Genomic DNA, 17,014 nt, shown 5'->3' with positions numbered 1-17,014 from the left:
CTTTTGGTGTAAAACCAGCCATAGAAGCCCATTTATTTAACATAACTTTTACATAACACTTCTTACAGTACAATCAAATAATAACTGCCAGTAATGATCCCAACCGGGTCCAAGGTCTTCGAAGGCACTGTTACTCACATCAATAACTCGATGGTATCTGAAACCCAATAGAAAGACCCCCCCCAGCCGCTACTACACCACCTCGGGGACATACTACAGTTATGTAGTGCCAGATACAGCCAATGAACTCCCAAGTTACCAACATGACCTTATAATTGGGAAGGAATACCCATACCTACGATGGGCCCAACCCATAATCCACCAAATTATCACTCCAGCACCGCCTTCAAAGACACAGCGACCCCTGCCACAGCACACGAGTGTAAACTCTTACACTCGTGCAGACCCTCAATGCCTGCTGGATACCGTCCTGGAGGCCTAACGACCACAAGTCAATGCCTACAGCATTGAGATGCACTCCATCCGCGCGCAAATACCGCCAGGACTCCTCCTCCAACTCACGATGACAGACTGCTAGGCCACTATTCCACACAAACAAAACGCACCACCTCCCTATTTACCTTTATCCGGGCCTTGATAAGTTTGTCGATCGAACGGGCCAGGAGCCAAGAAGCATGGGCCACCATGTCAGACCAGACCGTAACAGTCTGTGGGAAAAAGGACCGAAGGCGCAAAAAAAATCGAATTTAATGTCTTGGATCACCTCCCGCATAGAGCGCAACTCGAGGTCATTGCTGCCTACATGCCACACCAGAACGTCTAACCGGGAATAACGATGGATCTCAGGTACTACCCTGGCCCACAACATCCCCGGCACACCAAGCCAACGAAGCCTGGCCGCCCTCCTATCAAAACCCAATTGCCGACCCTCTTGCCGAACATCCGCCCGCTTAGCCCCCCCAAAAGACATAAGAATGGCCCAGGATCCACACCAAACGGACGTCAGAACCTGCAAAAGAACCACAAAATCTGCAAAGAACACCCTCAATGACACCCCCAAAACATAAAACAAAACAATAAGAATGGACAGTTACAGGTACCTCCAAGTCAAAAACCAACACAACCAAAAGAGCACCCGCCCATCACAAGAGCTGAGGACGTACATATAAGTGGAACCTAGCCGAATCCCAATGCCCAATACGTCAAACGACGTGATCACCCAAACCCCACCGGGCAGCTGCCCCAATGCGAAAAGAATGGGACGAGTGTAAACACCACCCCAAATTGGAAATGAGACAGTGCTGTCCCATTCTCATGCATTCTCATGCAGAAAGAAACCCCAGGTAGATCGGGTCTCAACTCAAGAAATCCCCCAATGGCCTGAACAGGCCAAATCCGGGACATTGCAATCTCGGACAGCTCAACCTAGGTGCCCCGATCCAATCAATCTGTTTTCGACCTGTGAGGAAAAATACTCAACCTACCACCCGCAAGACCACACTATCCACAGCCAAACCCACCCTCACCCCGCGTGTTCCGACTCTAACCAACTTTCCAACTCTAAAAGCACCAAAAAAGGCTAGTACAAACGCCGCCCGAAACAAAGTAGCCTCATACAACCTTCATTCGAGCATCGGTTTGTGTGTCCACTTGGGCCTTTTATGAAAAGGTTTGGCAGTTCTTCTCTGTACCAAGAGCATTGCGTTATGAAATTAGAAGGATGCTTCAGAACATCTACATTCTTGAAACATTGACACTGTCACGGTCTCCCCCTCGCTCCCCTTTGATCATCCCCCCTCCCTTCCGTTCAGGTGGCTTGCAGCAGCTTCCCCCTCGCTCCCCTTTGATCATGCCCCCTCCCTTCCCCTTGCAGATTCCTAAAGTCCTGCACCAGCCTACATCAAAGGCTGTGCAGGACGGAAAGAAACGCCCCCTGTGGTGCGGTTAGCACCTCTCCTTGGCGAGGCTGCCGGGGTGTCTCTGCACGCCCCCACTCCTTATCCCTGTGGGCGCAGGCGGGAGTGAGGGGGGCGTGCCTCGCAATCAGGAAGTGTTCTGCTCCGGCATAAGAGGATCAGAGCAGGACCCAGCTGCAAGTTCGTCCCCCGCTCAGGACAGGGTGCTGTGTGAGGTCTGAACTGAGGCCAGACCCCACAGTCAAGACCCCGCCGAGTCCCTGCAAGCTTGTTGGTCCCCTTCTCTCGAGAAAAGCGCTGTGTGGGGTCTGAGCTGAGGCCAGACCCCACAGTTAGGAGCCCGCTGGGTCCCTGTGAGCCCGCTGTTCTCCCTGGAAAGCTGAGTACCGTGAGGGTCCTTGTCTGCTGATCGCTGGTTGTCCCTGGAAAGCTGTTCCTGTCTGCTGACCACTGTTGTCCCTGGAAAGCTGAGTACCGTGAGGGTCCCTGTCTGCTGATTGCTGGTTGTCCCTGGAAAGCTGTTCCTGTCTGCTGACCGCTGTTGTCCCTGGAAAGCTGAGTACCGTGAGGGTCCCTGTCTGCTGATCGCTGGTTGCCCCTGGAAAGCTGAGCCCCGTGAGAGTCCCTGTCTGCTGACCGCTTTGTCCCTGGAAAGCTGTTCCTGCCTCCTGGCCGCTGTTTGGAGGTCTGACCTGAGGCCAGACCCCACAGCCCAGAACCCGCTGAGTGTCTGCTGATTGCTGTTCATCCCTGGAAAGCGATCCCTGTCTGCTGACCGCTTTGCCCCTGGAAAGCTGTTCCTGTCCACTGGCCGCTGTAAAGCTGGACGCTGTATTTTGTAAAGTGCTGCGCAAACTGGTGGCACTATATAAATCCTGTATTATAATAATAATAATAAAATGTGCTTGCATAAAATGAACAGGTTAGCCACATCTAAAATGGTCTCCGTGGCACTTTTGGTCAGTGTCTGGCGGATCCAGCAGTCATCATCAGACGCTGACTGGAAGTGCCACAGCGGCCATTATAGATGGGCATATGAGGAATATATAAAGTTCCAAGGGGATTATGACATTATTAGATGTGTGCTGATATATCATCTGTGGTAAGGTGCATGATCTTAAGGGAGAGGTGCACTTGTGGAAGAAGAGACACACATCTTGGTGTTTTGTTAATTTCACTTTAGGGGGAGATTTTCATTTGAAGACATACTGCACTATGTGAATATTTCCTTTCCTTGAGAGTTAACATTGAAGGAGGAGGCTACATTGGAAGGAACTCAGAGAGACGTATTTATAGATGCGAGTAGCCCCTCATTGAGGGTGCGAGTAGCTAATACATGAGGTGGAGGAATTACACCATCATGTGGTGAGGAGGTGCTTTTGTTTTTGTTTAGTGTTGTTTTTGCAATGTTTTGGGCATTGTGAGCATACTACATTATATATAGTTTTCTTTTGGTTACATGTACCTGTGGAGTATGCATAGTGCACTGAAGGGTGACAAGGATATACAAGGCTTGATTTAGCCATTTCTGGTGAGAGCATAATGAAAATATTGCCATTGCTACATGGACATTGAAATCTTTTATGAACTTTTATAAACTTTTTTCCATAGATAGCGAGCGCTGGTTTTATATATACAATACATGGTGGGAGAAAGCACAGCATGACTGAGAAATGTCTGTAAAATCTACAGCTGCTTTGTTGCACAAACGTTACAGGCAAGTTTACAACTAGCAAGGCACGAGGATGCAAATTGTGGAGTATATCCATGGCTGTCTCATATGTCTGCAAGAAATGCAGCTGCAATGTTGCAGACATGCGAGCAGAGAACTTAGAACAAGGAAAGCATCAACTAAACATGGCTGGTGTACAGAGAAATATACCTTTTTCTAGTCTCTGGGAGGAACTGTAGGTGACCCATCCGGGAAATACTTGTTATGCGATGTCTTCCCAGGCCTGGTCCTTCTTTCCCCTGTTTTTATATTGGGAGTCCTTTGGATCATATTGGCATGCGTAGCCATGCACCAGGGCAATGAAGCTCTCTGGGTCAAAGAGATGAGGTTTGCTGTCCTCCATCTTGCTTAGAAAAGGTGTGTTTAGGGGTGGACTGTTGCTGATAAATCGCTCATGTAGCACATTTTCAGGCATTCCCATTGAAGTCTATGGGGCCCAAAACACTCCAAACTGTCCAGAAGAAGCTAATGTACTTTTTTGAGTGACAGTCATTTGGCTACATGTGACAAAACATTCACATGTGAACAGGGGTCATTGAAATGAATGGGATTTTGCTTGGTGAGCATCTTGGAGCTTCGATCTACAAAGTGCTCAGGTGTGAATGGGGTCTAAAGGAGTAAGGGCCCTCTGATGAATGCATCTCTTTTCTCCTATCAGCATGTTTCTTCCCCCTCTAACAGAAGTGCTGTGCAAGGGATTTATAGTGCTGTATAAGAGGTTAATATCAAGTCAAAAGCAGGTCTGTGCACTGATTGCATTTAAAAATGTATTTAAATATTTATTAATGGATACAGGGCTGCAGTGATGTGTGTCTTTTATATGTGCCTGGAGTTCAAGTTTGAAAGTTGAAAACACTTTGATGCTGTTATAAAAGAGAATCTTCTCCCAAAGACTGATACCAACAGTCCAATAATGTGGCAAGATGCAAGTCTTGTGCTTTGACTTCCACACCTAGGTAATGCAGCAGTCATCAGATGAGTGGGGAATATGCCATTTTCAAAAAAAGTTTGCATGCGTGAAAAGCCTTTGTATGACCTTAATTTTAACATGTTAAAACTTGAATAATTTCTGAGACATGATTGATTATAAAAAAAAAGTTTATTAATATCTATATTATTATACTAACACATAATATTTTGTTTAATCATAAAATAAATATGTATATCTGTTGATGACATACATAAATATAAACTTTATATTCCATAGTTATATTTTGAACCCATTGGCACTATTTAATACAGTACTAAAAGAGTTTATATATATATATTTTATCCTATCTCTTATTTCTTATGTTTCATTGCTTGAACAAACAAAAATATATATATTTTTTAACAACAAAATGAAATGTCTGTCGACTGACAGATATACAATAAATTCACCTCTGCATGTACTGCAGATTTAAATCACCAAGAGGACAACATGAATAGGTCTTCTTCTGTGTTAGAGAATACAGTACAAGAAAACAACACATTTTAATCACACATGGAACTAGTATATTAACCAGACAGAGATCTTACAGGACATCATTGCTCAGAAAGAGACAAAAGTACACTGAAATTCAGAATATGATATTCTTATCTGTAAAGCTTGTTAATATTGCTTCCACTTTTATTTGTTACTGATTTTCGTAGTTGTGTTATATTTTCCTGCATTAACTGTTAAATCGTCAGTCCTCCCAAAATTTATATTTTTGAAGATGTAGAATTAAACACCATATGAACTCTCAGGGATTGAGATTGTAAGCATGGCTGTATTTTCTATACCTAACATTAGGATGGTGTCATGGGAGGCCATTGGTGGGGGCAATACTTGTGAAACGTTTTTTTAAGTTTTTTTTTTTATCCCCTTTTTCTGCTTCTGAACATCTTTGTCAAATAATGCTTGAGCTGAGGGGAAAAGGGTGCAAGATATTCACTACTGGCTCCAGCTTCAGAGATTCTGTATGCCCCCTTGTTGTCACACTGCCTATGATACACCCCTATGTCTTGCAGGGAGATGACATTTTAGTTGAGGGGGTGTGCCCAAACATAGTATGGGCCAAGTAGATGTTGCTAATTGAGTGGCTTAGTGTAGCTGCAGAGGAAAGTAGAGGAAACAACTAAGAACAAGAAGCCTAAGGTCAGCATTCATACTGTTGCCTTTTATGACTTGTTTCCTTGCACCTAAATCACAAAGTGATACCCATTATCTGTTATTGAAAAAAGAAGATACAATACAATACATATGCAAGTTTTGAACACAACCACAATCCAGTGCAGCTCACTTTGTACATTGTCATTTTGCCCCATCTTGGTGCTTTAGCATTCCCAGAAGTTGATTCAGTTTGAATGTATGAAGTGGTGTCATCAATCAAGCATGCCTAAGGCTTCACAAACTCCAAATAGAGCCCTGATGATGATGCCTCTCTTCTTGAGTTTTCAAGCCTGTACACCTATCTTAAACATTATTAGCAAAAACCTCTTGTCCTGTTTGGGTTTTTTAAATGCATTGTAATGCCACAAGTAATGAGCAATGAGAATACCCAAAACACTAAAGGCTGGTACACATGGGCCGAATATTGGTCGGTATCAGCAAGCTGACATTCGGTATACCAGCTGACATTCGGTCCGTGTGTACAGCAGCCGGTCCAATGGAAGCCGATCTAAGAATTGGCTTTTATCGAACAGGCATTCTTGAAACGGGCATGCTTGAAAACCAGCATGCGAACAGTTATTGTAGCCAATGGTTGTAAGTGCTGATCAGTGTGTTCTGATGGGGCAGCAGTCCCCCTTTCAGAACACAATAGCTCATGGAGGGAGATCATTGCTTAGTTGGTGACCTCTCAGTTTTTTCGCTTAGCCACTGGATTGAACAAAATAAAAAAAAATGCCCCGTGTGTATCGAGCATAGGATGAACAATAACATGATTAGGAACACATGCAGAGCTTACTGCTAATGTTCCCAAAAGGTATAAGAAAGTATTGGGTAATTCAGCCCACTATATTACAACTAAAATATAATTTTTGGGTGCACTTAACATGTTCTGATTATGTTGCATGTTCTCCCTGTGCCTGCTGGGTTTTCTCCAGGTACTCCGGTTTCCTCCCACACTCTGAAGATATGCTGGCAGGTTAATTGGATCCTGTCTAAATTGGCCCTAGTATATGTATGAATGTAAGTTAGGGACCTTAGATTGTATGCCCCTTGAGGGTTAGGGACTGATGTGAATGTACAATACAGAATATATATGTAAAGCGCTGCGTAAATTGATGGAGCTATATAAGTAGATAAATAATAAATGTGCAAATGTGTATGGACAGTTATATATCTCATCTATTGATATATTTAATATGTGATCAGCAGGATTCATATTATTTCAGAGAAATAATCTGAAGCACAAAAGGAGACTTCTTACTGTTCACATTATTTTTGTACATTATTTTGTGTATAGCAAATATTATTTACATGCAAATGTAATTTCTGGTTTGAGGAACATAAATCCTAGTTCTCTAATAGAAACCAGTCTGATTTATTTTTTTAAAACATAGCAAAAGTGTTGATATGCTTGGCTGAGAACCTGGTGCTGGTAGTTTTTAGTGTAGGCTTTTCACACACACAAAAAAAGATAATTCTAGCCATAACTCTTTCCATTAACCTTCAGCTCACCCCATGACCTCACAAGTCTACAAAACAGGGTTAATTTATGACCAAGGGAGTCCTTTTTTCAACACTATGCTAATTATGTCAAGCAAATGCAGTGGCTGCTTTAAATTCATGATATGAGATCAAATTGATTTCAAAATAATCCTGTTGTGATAAAATGCAACATTAACTAGAATTAATAAACTCTCAAGAAGTCCCTTTATAAGAACACAGTACTCAGATAATGCTATGTGCCTAACCTTCTACAGTGCAAATGTGGGTACCTTAGAAAACTAATAAAAGGCTATTCCGATGCATTGTTAGGTGTGCTGAGTGGGGTCCCTGAGCACTGATTCGCAGCAAAATAAGTCATTGCATTCCTTATGTGTCTTGAGTTTGATGGCACCTGCGGCGTGCTGGAGCAGAATTCTGACAACAGGAAGATATGTATAGGTACCTTATATTGTTCACTACTGTCTGGTAATGCTAATTTGTAAAACATTTTATTATGACAGGTTCACTCTACGTCAATGAAAACCATCAGCCTAGTATAGATAACTGTAAAATACTGTAGTGCTCTGGAGAAAAGTCTATAAACTATGTTAGCTAGTAGTAGTTAGTCACATTCAGCTAGTCCTGAATTAAAGTGGATGAGTTTTCCTTGTGACTTGAAATGCTGGAGTATGGTCCCAATACTTATTTGATCTAAGACAACCACCTGTGTGAGCTGTAAAACATCTTAAAATATGTTGAGGTTTCACAGTAAATCTCTATAAATCTCGAGAAAATTACAAAATAAGCTGGCACCAGGTTGCAGGAGAGGACTGGACTGGAGGCAGGTGGGTATTTGCTCTCTGGGTCACAACTAATAGGATATGTTGGGCAGGTGGCATTCATTGGAGATATTTCAGCATTCAGAGATCCATAAGAGTGGATCTTGAAATCAGTGGCACACACTGAGTATTTTATAGTTATTCGTCCCTGTTATTTTAGCACCAACTTCCTTTGTGGCTCTGAGATGTTATTTTACCAGTTGTTAAGAACTGCAAAGGATACTGATGTTTATACGCCTACAGAAATCTTTCCCTACCATGAAAGGGCTAGTTGGTTTTGTTTGACCCCCAGGGCAAAGGTTCCTGGTTCCCCCAGCAAGGTTGCTAGGTTCATAAACATGTTTAAAAAAAACGTTTAGCAGTCAGATCATACTTGCATGTCCAATTGCTGACCAATATGTTTGCCTAAATGAATGCCCTAGCATATTAAGTATGGACCTGGTCATAAAAAATACATATCTTACTCCACTCCATTGACCCAATGTGACACTTAGCTGATGCTAAGACTGTTTCGGTTTCCAGCTTATTGTTTATTCAGTGGCTCATTAATTTATCATTAGGCTCCAACTAATAGTTCACCAAATGTTGCTGCCAATGCTAAAACAGTGCACGTTGAACATCAACAAATGGTATTAAAAAAATACCTTTGTATTGTGAAAAGTTACCAAGCTAAATTAACCAGGGTTAAATAAAAATGTAGCCAATCGCTAATATGAAAAGGGGTTACTTCACAATATGCCTTGTCATGATCTTTGACCAAGTCCACTGTCATTATTTTCTGCGAGCTTCAAACAAGGCTGACATACTCTTTCTAGCTCTGAATTTAATCCTTTTTATAATGTACTCTACAGCAGCTCTTACTTCAACTATGACTGTGGTGTAAGAAAAGGGAAAGTCAGAGACTTCGTTCTGTCATTATCTTGCTGTTGCTGACATGGTTCCTTTAGTTCTATGTGCCAGATGGTATATATCTTGTGTAATGCAATGTGTTACTGGGAGTCAACATGCTGTTAGCTAATGTTTCTATTGATAGGACCCCATTAATAAGTGCATGTTGATTTTTATACTACTATTTTCTTTTCAGTAATGTTTTGGTTTTGAATATGATGTACGCAAAGTATTATTAAGAATTTGTTTTCACCCAAGCAAATGGAATCTGTCATCACTCTACATACTAAGCTGAGTGCAAACAAACTGGTAGTTTTTTGACACACCTGTGCTGAATATGCATATTGTGCAGGGGACAATAGGAGCAATAATGCAAAATATATACTCTACCCATTAAGACCTCTTTTCTATTCTGGTGGCTTGATGACCTAACAAAAATGGGTGACATGTGCAATGTAGATAATTGTCTTGTTTTTGGACACCTTTACTACTCTCCACTAACATTTCATTTAGTACCTAATCTGACATGTAAGCTATCAACAAATTATATTGTACCTTATGTTCTAGGAGCAAAGTCCATTGAAAAATCTAAGATGACTATTTTATTTGGCTACACTCTTTTTACTTATAACATGGTTTGTAACAAATACCTTTTTCTAAAACACCAAGAAGGTATTCTTCTAACATCACAAAGCTAAGTATGTGGTTTTTTTAGGTGAGTAACCTTGAAGGAAGCAGACCATATACAGTAGCTTGTATCTAGGCCCATGTCTTAGAATCTAGGCATAATTCGTACCTGATTTAAGTACCAACTATATGTTCACCTTATATTCTGTAAAGAATAGAATACCAGTTCATTCATTTGTCATTCATTTATCTGCTTCTGATAAGTGGATTACTTTAAAAAATTGTATCTTTTTCTATTAAAATCCAATGATGTAAAGGTTGATTTAGACCATCAAAGATCTTATAACAAGAACATATAAAAAGATGACTTGTTCATATGTTATAGTGGAGTCATGTAGCGGTATACTTCTTAGTCTGTTTTATGAAATAAAACTAGGCTAACATGAGTATTATAAAGGCAAACACAAATGTGCAAACATCTCCAAAATCTCCTAAGAGAAAATTCCCCTTTTAGGAGTTTTAAAAGTAAAATGTGCGTTGGTTTCCCTAGTACCTACTCTGCTTTTATCTAATGCTTGCAGCCTTCGGCACTACTCAGGCAGCATGGTCCATTTCCCATCTGGTGTTCTGTTAAAGAGTGGGCATCTATGACATCAAATGTACAGATCCAAGGTGACCTGGAAAACTAAGGAGTCAAAATATTTCTGATCTGTACCACAGGAACAAGTCCTGTGTCATGGAAAACAAATCATAGGCAAACAGAATGTACCATGGTGGCTGTGCAGCATTTACAGTGCTGAAGCTGCTGGTTAGCATTCAGGTAACTCGTGGGAAGGAATCTTTTGTGAAATAGCCAAAGTACATTTTACTTTTAAAACTCAGAAAAATTTGGGATTTTTGCTTGAAATAAAGAACAAGTTTGACTAGTAAATTAATTTTACAGAGCATTTTAATTGTATAAAAGTACATTAAAGTGTATCTCTAGGCAAAACTTTTGTTTGGTCTAAAGTAAGGAAGGGTTAGACCCCTGTCAAATTTATATTGCAGTATGTTTTCCCATTGGGGAGAGTTATACCTCTATTTGTCCTGGTGACCTTTGTCACCAAGGCAGAAAGTGCAGGGAGATCCAAAAATGTTGTGTTGTCCCCAGAACAAAAGGAATCTTCAATTGAAGACACATATTCCAGGGACAACTGTCTAAGGGGGATTTCCTCTCACTTTGGAGATTTCCTCTAACTTCCAGTTGCGGTTTGGGGGTAGGAAGTAAAGAAAAAGTTTGCCAATGATACACAGATAAAAAATATCCTGACAGGAGTTTCAACTCTTCCCTACTCACTCCAAAGCTCAAAAGAAATTTTGGGCTATTCATATATTTTAAAGGAAACTTTAGCTTTGCCATAAAGATTTATAGTTTTGTAGTACTTCACTAACCTTATTGGTTTCTTATTGTCTATGCACATTATACTGAAATCTATCAAGTTCCACTGAATTTTGTTTGGCACTTAAGACATAAATATTAAAGAGGAACTTCAGTTAAAACAAAAAAAATTAAAAGTCTGTAGCTGCTGACCTTTCATTAAAAGATGCCTACCAGTCCAGGGATCCAGCACTGTCTTCACCCAGACCAATCTTTGGGTCCCCGGCACTGCCCTGTTAACTGTGGGAAGTCAGCTGTGACTCCTTGTGGCTTCACAGCCAGCTCCCCACTGTGCATGTGTTAGCCGTGCTCTGTATTCTGAATGGTCTTTCAGCCTCCTGGGACCTGTGACATGTCCCAGGAGGTTGCAGGCAGTGGGGGTGAACTAGACGGATCGTCTAGACGATTGGATCACCTAGACGATCTGCATGAAAGGACAACCAGTGGAACTTCCTTTACTAAGTGTAGCTCCATTTTTGCGTTTTTACTAAACTAAGATACACAACAAACTCTAACTTACAAAACAAACACACCAGGATATGAATATCTTTTTTCAAAAAGTCACAAAAATATTTTCAGCTGAGCCCGTTATTTTGAAAATAAAACTCCTTATCCTTGTGTTAAAGCTTTGTAAATTGAGCATAATGTCTGAACATAGGCTTGTAAGGCTGGAGGTGTATGTTATTACTCTTAAACAAGCATAACAATTTACTCATCTAGTATAAAGATTGAATTAAGTCTTGGCTGGTGGTTTTGTAAAACAAAATGTAGAAATACAGCTGGTGAATCTAGACTATGCTGGTCATAATGTGGCACTGATAACCTTCAAGAAAAGGCATACTGGAAAATATAATATCACATACAATGATGAAAAGTGATAGATTCCTTATTGGCATTAAAGTAGGAAAGTGGTAGGTTGCAAGACCTAGCCTTTCAGACCACAGAGCTTTTGTAATGAACCTACACAGGGGAAGTAGAGCACAAAGAATGTCACACTGTGATAGATACTGTATGTGGGAAATATTTAGAACAAGGCGCTTTGACCAACACAATTTGCTATATCAATGTATACTCTTGTTAGATTTCTCAATCTGGAAAGCACTGTTCAGACTATGGGCACCAAAAGTTACTTACTGTTGTCACGGATTTATGGTTTGGTGCACTTCTAGAGGGTCCATTCCTTATCATAATAATAGCAAAATAATTTGCAATAATCAGCAAAAATAAGTAAAACAGTTTTAAACATGATAGTAACGAAACAATTATATTTAAACTGCTAATATATATATACTAAATTACATCATGTAAATATATACATATTGGAACAAAAATTATTTCAACAACGTACCAAATTTGCATAGTTTACAAGCTTTTATTGATCAACCCTGTGATTGTCACTAATTATTACTGTGATTTGTAGGTCACTTTCATTGGTAGTTTGTTTCAGTTAATATTTAAATGATACAAAGTGAAATTCAGGAACACATCTGCATAATTCATGTGTATGTGATTGTAGAACCCCTTGACATAAAAAGTGCAGCACAAACCAACAAAAAATGCCAGTACTTTATTAAAACCATAGGATAAAACCACTCACAAGTAAAGTGCTCAAATGGAGCAGTGCACAATTTCAAATGCTTAATAGAAATCAATCACAGGTCACTTTAAAAACCTCAGAATCCCACCTCCATACACCAGCTGAGTGGCCAGGCTTCCTTACAGTCGTGATAACGTCACTGTGCTTTGCCTTGATGCATTTCACCATGCCCACGTGGCTGCTTCTGAACTGACCTGTGACTGATTTCCATTAAGTGTTTGGAGTTGTGCACTGCTTCCTTGATGCACTTTACTTGTTAGTGGTTTTATCTCATGGTTTTAATAAACTGTTTTTTGTGACTATATTACACTATATGGAGTTTTCTCTTTGCCTTGAGTGTCTGAGCCTTGTTGTGCCCTTTACCATATAGGAGAAGCTGGAGGATTAATCCTGAGGCTTTTATTCATCAAGTGGCTGGTGGGAACTGCTGTTTTTTACCCTTTGGTGAAAGGGAAAGGCGCTTATTGACCTATTATATACCAAATAGGTCCACAGATCAAGGTGAGAGTGGAGAGTGAATGGTGGTGGGACCCTCACCTATGATGACACTTTAATGGATCACTGAATTACAGTACAATATTTCATAATTTTTCCTAGTTCACTGGGTGCTTATGGACTCGCTGCAAGCATTGATGTATATTATGATTTAAGAGTTTTTATAAGACACTATTTTTCACTTTGTGATTTTTTCAGTAAGTGTATCTGTTGGTATAGTTACACTGGCTTAATTAAAGTGAGACACAGTGAGTTTTTATTGAGTTCCTTGGCACATGCTTTCCAATTTTTGGTGGTTTGCGCTGAACTTTTTATGTTAATGGTTTATTTGGTTTGTGGTAAATACACAATCAGTGTCAGCAGGAAACAGCTTGTATTACACCTGTAGGTAGCGCAGAGGACCTTTCATGCGTTGTATTGAGGAACCCCTACTATACAACAAATCACGTCCTATAACTCAACTGCTGCAGTAGCAGAGTTTAGTACAGAGCACAGCAGCAGTATGGTAATTGCACAATTAAGGAATGGCAACATTGAGTTGTCCTTGAATGCTGTCTCCTCCTGTGAGCAAGCCCCCTGGGTTAGTGTGACAGGACTGAGCAATGCTGTAGAGCATGTTTGGCTCCCTGGTTTGGCTCCCTGGATACCCTTTAAAGGAAGCTTCAACGATATAAAAGAGAAATATAGGTACTTGCCAATAGTTGCATTTAAGAGTATGTTTAATTATTAATTTTTTAACTGAGTAACTTTTGTATGTCTGTCTGTTGTTTGGTTCTGAGTTGCTTTTATGAGTACAATACTCTATAAACTTCATTACTGTCTTGTATTTTATGGTTTTCCCATACATTGTATTTTATGGTTTTCCCATACAGGTATTTTATGGTTTTCCCATACATTTCAATTGAGAAACTTTACTCAGAAAAGTGAGATAGTAGACAAGGACCATTTGTTGCCACTATCCCTATATATATCTACCAAGTATTTAAAAACGTCAATGGGACTTTTCAGGAAACTAATATAGACAATATAAAATAATTTAATCCCTTTTTTGTTACATCATAAAATCCTGGCTGTTAGAATATATATTGGAACATCGATACAATTTTAATTTGGTCCCTTATGGATTTTTCCTGGGTAATGATATGATTTAAGATTGTATATCACCAGAATATTTTATAACCCATGATGTGATTTTATGTGTATTTATATTTTATGATGTGTATACAATATGTTTATATATTGCCAACACTAGCTGTCTGAAAAGTCCCATTGGAATTTTTGAATACTTGGTTAGTTCAAAAACTTTAAGTTGCCCAGAGGAGACAAACAAATACATAGTTTCCACAGCAGGCACCATAACGGTGCTTTAACAGAGCTTCTTGCATCCCCATGGTTCATCACCATCAACTTTCCACAACACGTCAAGTAACCATATTTTTTGTGAATCATAACATGCTGAGGAGCAATATAAACCATACAGTTTGTGGACTGTTGTCAAATGTAACTGTAAAAACAGTGAAAAATATTTAAGTTGTTACCTACTATAGCATTGAAAATAGATTAAAAAAGCAATATTATATCAACATATGTTAAAAAATAAGTGCACACTTAGTATTCTTAGATTATGCATGTACTGGTTTTGGTATCTTTCAATATCCTAATTGTTTGTGGTATTTTATCTCTTTGAACATATACCTTTATTGCTAGAATCTTCACAAAATAAGATCAAAGCCCACAAAATACTAAGACATCACAAATACTTGGGTAATGAAGGATTCACGTAATATCCATCAATTTTGGAAGGACAGAGAAGACATGATACAAGTGTCTTCATTAATGTTATGATGCTTGTGGTGATTTGTGCAATGACATCTTTATAAAACCATAACTTCTTAATAAATACTGCTTACCCTTTGTTTTTCAGTGTAGAGTGTTCATTGCTTACTATGCAAGTGCAGCATTGTTTCTATGGCTATATCACAGGTCCTTGTTTTCCATGTCTGGAGACTCTGGGCTTGAGTCCAAGTCACTGATGGCTTCCTTATTTACAAATGTTGCACCCAATGTCAGGCTTTGTCTTGGCTTTACTGGAGCTAACTCAGACAAATTAATATTGTCACTCTTCACTAATGTTGTCTTGTCCATGTTTTCTTCACTGTGCTTAGCCACCACAGCATTAAAGAAATCTAATTTTGGTGGCAATGTTCCTGTTTCAAACAGATACTTTGCAAAGTAAGAGATAGCTATGTTTGTTAGAAATGAAACTAGCATAGAAAGAGTTTTGAAAGGGAACCTTTGCAGAATTATGTTATTCTTGTCCATGTAGCAGTTTCCGAAACAGACAAGTGCCTGCAGGTGGAGATATGGCTCTCCACCACTTATTCTGAGAAATAGCCCAAGCACATATCCTGCAACAGACCCATAAGTGTTGGTTGCTTTGATAAATAGAACACAAAGAAGCTGTGGGAAGATAACAATGTAGACCAGGTCAGAGCTCAGGTACCAAAGTCCATAAACTGACTTTGCCAGTAAAGCCATAGCTGTGGCAGCAGCTCCAAATATAAACACAGTAGTCCGCATCACCCAGACAATTTCATTTTCTGATGCCTTTTAAAATAAGAAAAAAAATGCTGTAATGTGTTATACTTTTAACATATTACATTATAAAAACATTTAATAATCTTTGACATGTCTAAATGGCAGTGAAATGTAAATCACAGAACTCTGTTTAATAAACAGTCATAGTGTACAAATATTCAAAAGCTGGGACTGGGTAAAGAGACAAGAGAGTATGTCAGGATGAGCAGGATGCTGATGGGATCTGATCAGGGGTGGACTGACAACTCATGGGGCCCCCAGGCAATAGGGGATCATGGGGCCCCTGTGTCCTCACCCACACTCAAACCACACTGAAAAAAGCCTATGAAAGGTACCAGGGGCATCTCATAGGGCCCCCTGCTGACCCCAGGGCCCTCGGGCAGTCCCCGAGTGCTCGAATGGTCAGTCCGCCCCTGGATCTGATCCATAACATCTAATGTAAATGTATAACTATAACAAGTTAAACCACAACTGTACCTAAACACATGCCTTCAACCAAAGGGTTTGTTTATTAGTTCCCTAAATAAACATCCTGCTACTGTTACTACTGATTAAGGTATGTTTTTTTTAACTGACAAGTAAAATCTGTCTCTTGTCTCCATTTTAACTTTACTTTACAGCAAATAATATAGAATTGGGGCAGTGTGAAAAATAAAATGTACAATCCAGTGCATTCTATAGACAGTTTAGACTAGGGGCAGTTTAGAATAAAAAATGTACAGAATGAAGCAGTCTGAAATGGGCAATATATAGCATGGGGGACATAGTGAGACAGGACAGAAAAGGAATGAACAGCAAAGTGTATGGAACGACGTGGTATGGAATATAGCATTCACAAAAAGTTGTATAAAATAAGGTGATAAACTGATCTGGTGTAAAATAGAGATCAGAGATCGTACTGCATGGCAAATGAAATAAGATGGTGTGGAATTGTGAATATTTAGCTTGTTATATGGAATGAGCTGATGCTGAATAGGGAAGGTACAGTATGTCATATAGAATGAGCTGGTGCAGAAGAGTGAATGTAAAGCATGACATATAGAGTTTATTAGCAGAGTTATTTTCCTACCCTAATACAAATAACTTGTAGCTGCTGCTCAGGCATATGAATGTGAATGATCCCTACCTCATTCAGACTTCCATCAGTGTGGACTTGCAGTTGATCACAGTGATAGTTTAGTTAATTGCTGCTGTCAATTTTAAATAAAAAGACAGCAGAGGAAACATTCTACTACTCAGTCCTTCTGCAGTGCTGTACATTACATTATCAGTTAGAGTCACAGACAGGGGCGGACTGACCATTTGGAAACTCGGGCACTGCTCGAGGG

The 17,014-nt window shown here is 39.8% G+C and overlaps 1 protein-coding gene across 2 annotated transcripts in view; it reads right to left on the bottom strand.

Annotated features, from left to right (window-relative positions):
• Positions 1-4,689: 4,689 nt before the first annotated feature.
• Positions 4,690-17,014, bottom strand: part of SLC5A7 (solute carrier family 5 member 7) — a 77,462-nt gene continuing 65,137 nt past the window's right edge. For both annotated transcript variants that reach the window (XM_089681276.1, XM_089681277.1), the window contains exon 9: positions 4,690-15,695. In XM_089681276.1, coding sequence (XP_089537402.1) covers positions 15,066-15,695 — 630 coding nt within the window. In that variant the 3' untranslated portion in view covers positions 4,690-15,065. The remainder of the gene's footprint in view (positions 15,696-17,014) is intronic.

Source organism: Staurois parvus, unplaced genomic scaffold, assembly GCF_062004578.1.
Source record: "Staurois parvus isolate SC_StPar_1 unplaced genomic scaffold, SC_StPar_1.0 ptg000262l, whole genome shotgun sequence".
NCBI lineage: Eukaryota > Metazoa > Chordata > Amphibia > Anura > Ranidae > Staurois > Staurois parvus.
This window is presented reverse-complemented; position numbering and strand designations above follow the sequence as displayed.